General features: G+C 69.9%; 1 protein-coding gene across 1 annotated transcript; it reads left to right on the forward strand.

Moving 5' to 3' along the window:
* On the forward strand, positions 7–1,701 carry SIX1 (SIX homeobox 1). The gene is made up of 2 exons (XM_021403124.1): positions 7–612; positions 1,307–1,701. The coding sequence occupies exons 1-2, from the start codon at positions 53–55 to the stop codon at positions 1,593–1,595; spliced, it is 849 nt and encodes a 282-aa protein (XP_021258799.1). The 5' UTR covers positions 7–52; the 3' UTR covers positions 1,596–1,701.

Genomic DNA, 1,707 nt, shown 5'->3' on the forward strand with positions numbered 1-1,707 from the left:
CTCCCGGTGCCGCACGCAGCCCCGAGCCGCCCCTCGGCGCCCGGCCCCGGCCATGTCGATGCTGCCGTCGTTTGGCTTCACGCAGGAGCAGGTCGCCTGCGTGTGCGAGGTGCTGCAGCAGGGGGGGAACCTGGAGCGCCTGGGCCGCTTCCTCTGGTCGCTGCCGGCCTGCGACCACCTGCACAAGAACGAGAGCGTCCTCAAGGCCAAAGCGGTGGTGGCCTTCCACCGGGGCAACTTCCGCGAGCTCTACAAGATTCTGGAGAGCCACCAGTTCTCGCCGCACAACCACCCCAAGCTGCAGCAGCTCTGGCTCAAGGCGCACTACGTGGAAGCCGAGAAGCTGCGCGGGCGGCCGCTGGGCGCCGTGGGCAAGTACCGGGTGCGCCGAAAGTTCCCCCTGCCCCGCACCATCTGGGACGGCGAGGAGACGAGCTACTGCTTCAAGGAGAAGTCGCGGGGAGTGCTGCGGGAGTGGTACGCGCACAACCCCTACCCCTCGCCCCGCGAGAAGCGGGAGCTGGCCGAGGCCACCGGGCTCACCACCACGCAGGTCAGCAACTGGTTCAAGAACCGGCGGCAGCGGGACCGGGCGGCGGAGGCCAAGGAGAGGTACGTGCCTTCCCCTCCCGCTTTCTTCCCTTTTTCTCCCGGCCCTGCGCGGACAGCCGCCCCGGTCCCCCCGACGCCCCGTTCCGCGTTGCGCTCTCCGCCGGACTCGCGGCACCGGGGCTCCCCCCCGCCCCCGCCGGACGGACCCGACCCGCTCCCACCTGCCCGGGGGCACCGACCCCCGTCCTCCCTCCGGCGGCTCTCCCGGGCCGCCCCCGCCTTTGTTCGGTGCCTTCCGGGCCGCGAGCGCCGCGGCTCCGCTGCCGGCCCCGGGGGGAGCTCCGGCGGCTCCTCGCGGTGGGGGCTCGGGGCGGCTGTCGCTTGCGGCCCGACCCGCATCGCCCCCCGCTTCCGCGTCCGCCCGCGGCCCCGCGGGGCGAGAATCCCTCCCGGCCCCGCCGAGCACCGAGCGCCCTACCCGGGCCCGCGGGGCCGTGCTGCGATTTGCAATGAAAAAGACGGACGAAAAGAAATGGCAGAGCCCCCGAGTCCTTCCTCACCTCGGTCCCCGGCAGCTCCGGGGTGCGCGATGCGCAGCAGCTGTCTAAATAGGGGCCGAGCCCGGCAGCTGCGGGACGATCCGTTAGGAACATACTGGGCGCTTTCTTCCTTTTTTTTTTTTTTTTTTTTTCCCTTCCTTCCCCCATGCCGGAGGCCCCCGCCCTGACCGCCCGCTGTGCTTCTGCCTTCGCAGGGAGAACACGGAGAACAACAACGCGGCCACCAACAAACCCAACCAGCTCTCCCCCCTGGACGGGAGCAAACCCCTCATGTCCAGCTCCGAGGAAGAATTTTCACCCCCGCAGAGCCCGGATCAGAACTCGGTCCTCCTGTTGCAGGGGAACCTCGGTCACGGCAGGAGCTCTGCGTACCCGCTGGGCTCCCTGCCTGCCCCCCCGGGCACACACACTCTCCAGGGCCACCAGCTCCAGGACTCGCTGCTGGGGCCGCTCACCTCCAGCCTGGTGGACCTGGGCTCCTAAAGGGCTCGGCTCGGGGACACGGACTCTCGGTTGTACATAGCGGACGGTGATCCTGAACGTGACTTCGGCTCTTCTCCACGGTCTCAGCTCCAGGTCCAGTCCCCCCCCCCCC

This window comes from Numida meleagris, chromosome 6 (genome assembly GCF_002078875.1).
Source record: "Numida meleagris isolate 19003 breed g44 Domestic line chromosome 6, NumMel1.0, whole genome shotgun sequence".
NCBI lineage: Eukaryota > Metazoa > Chordata > Aves > Galliformes > Numididae > Numida > Numida meleagris.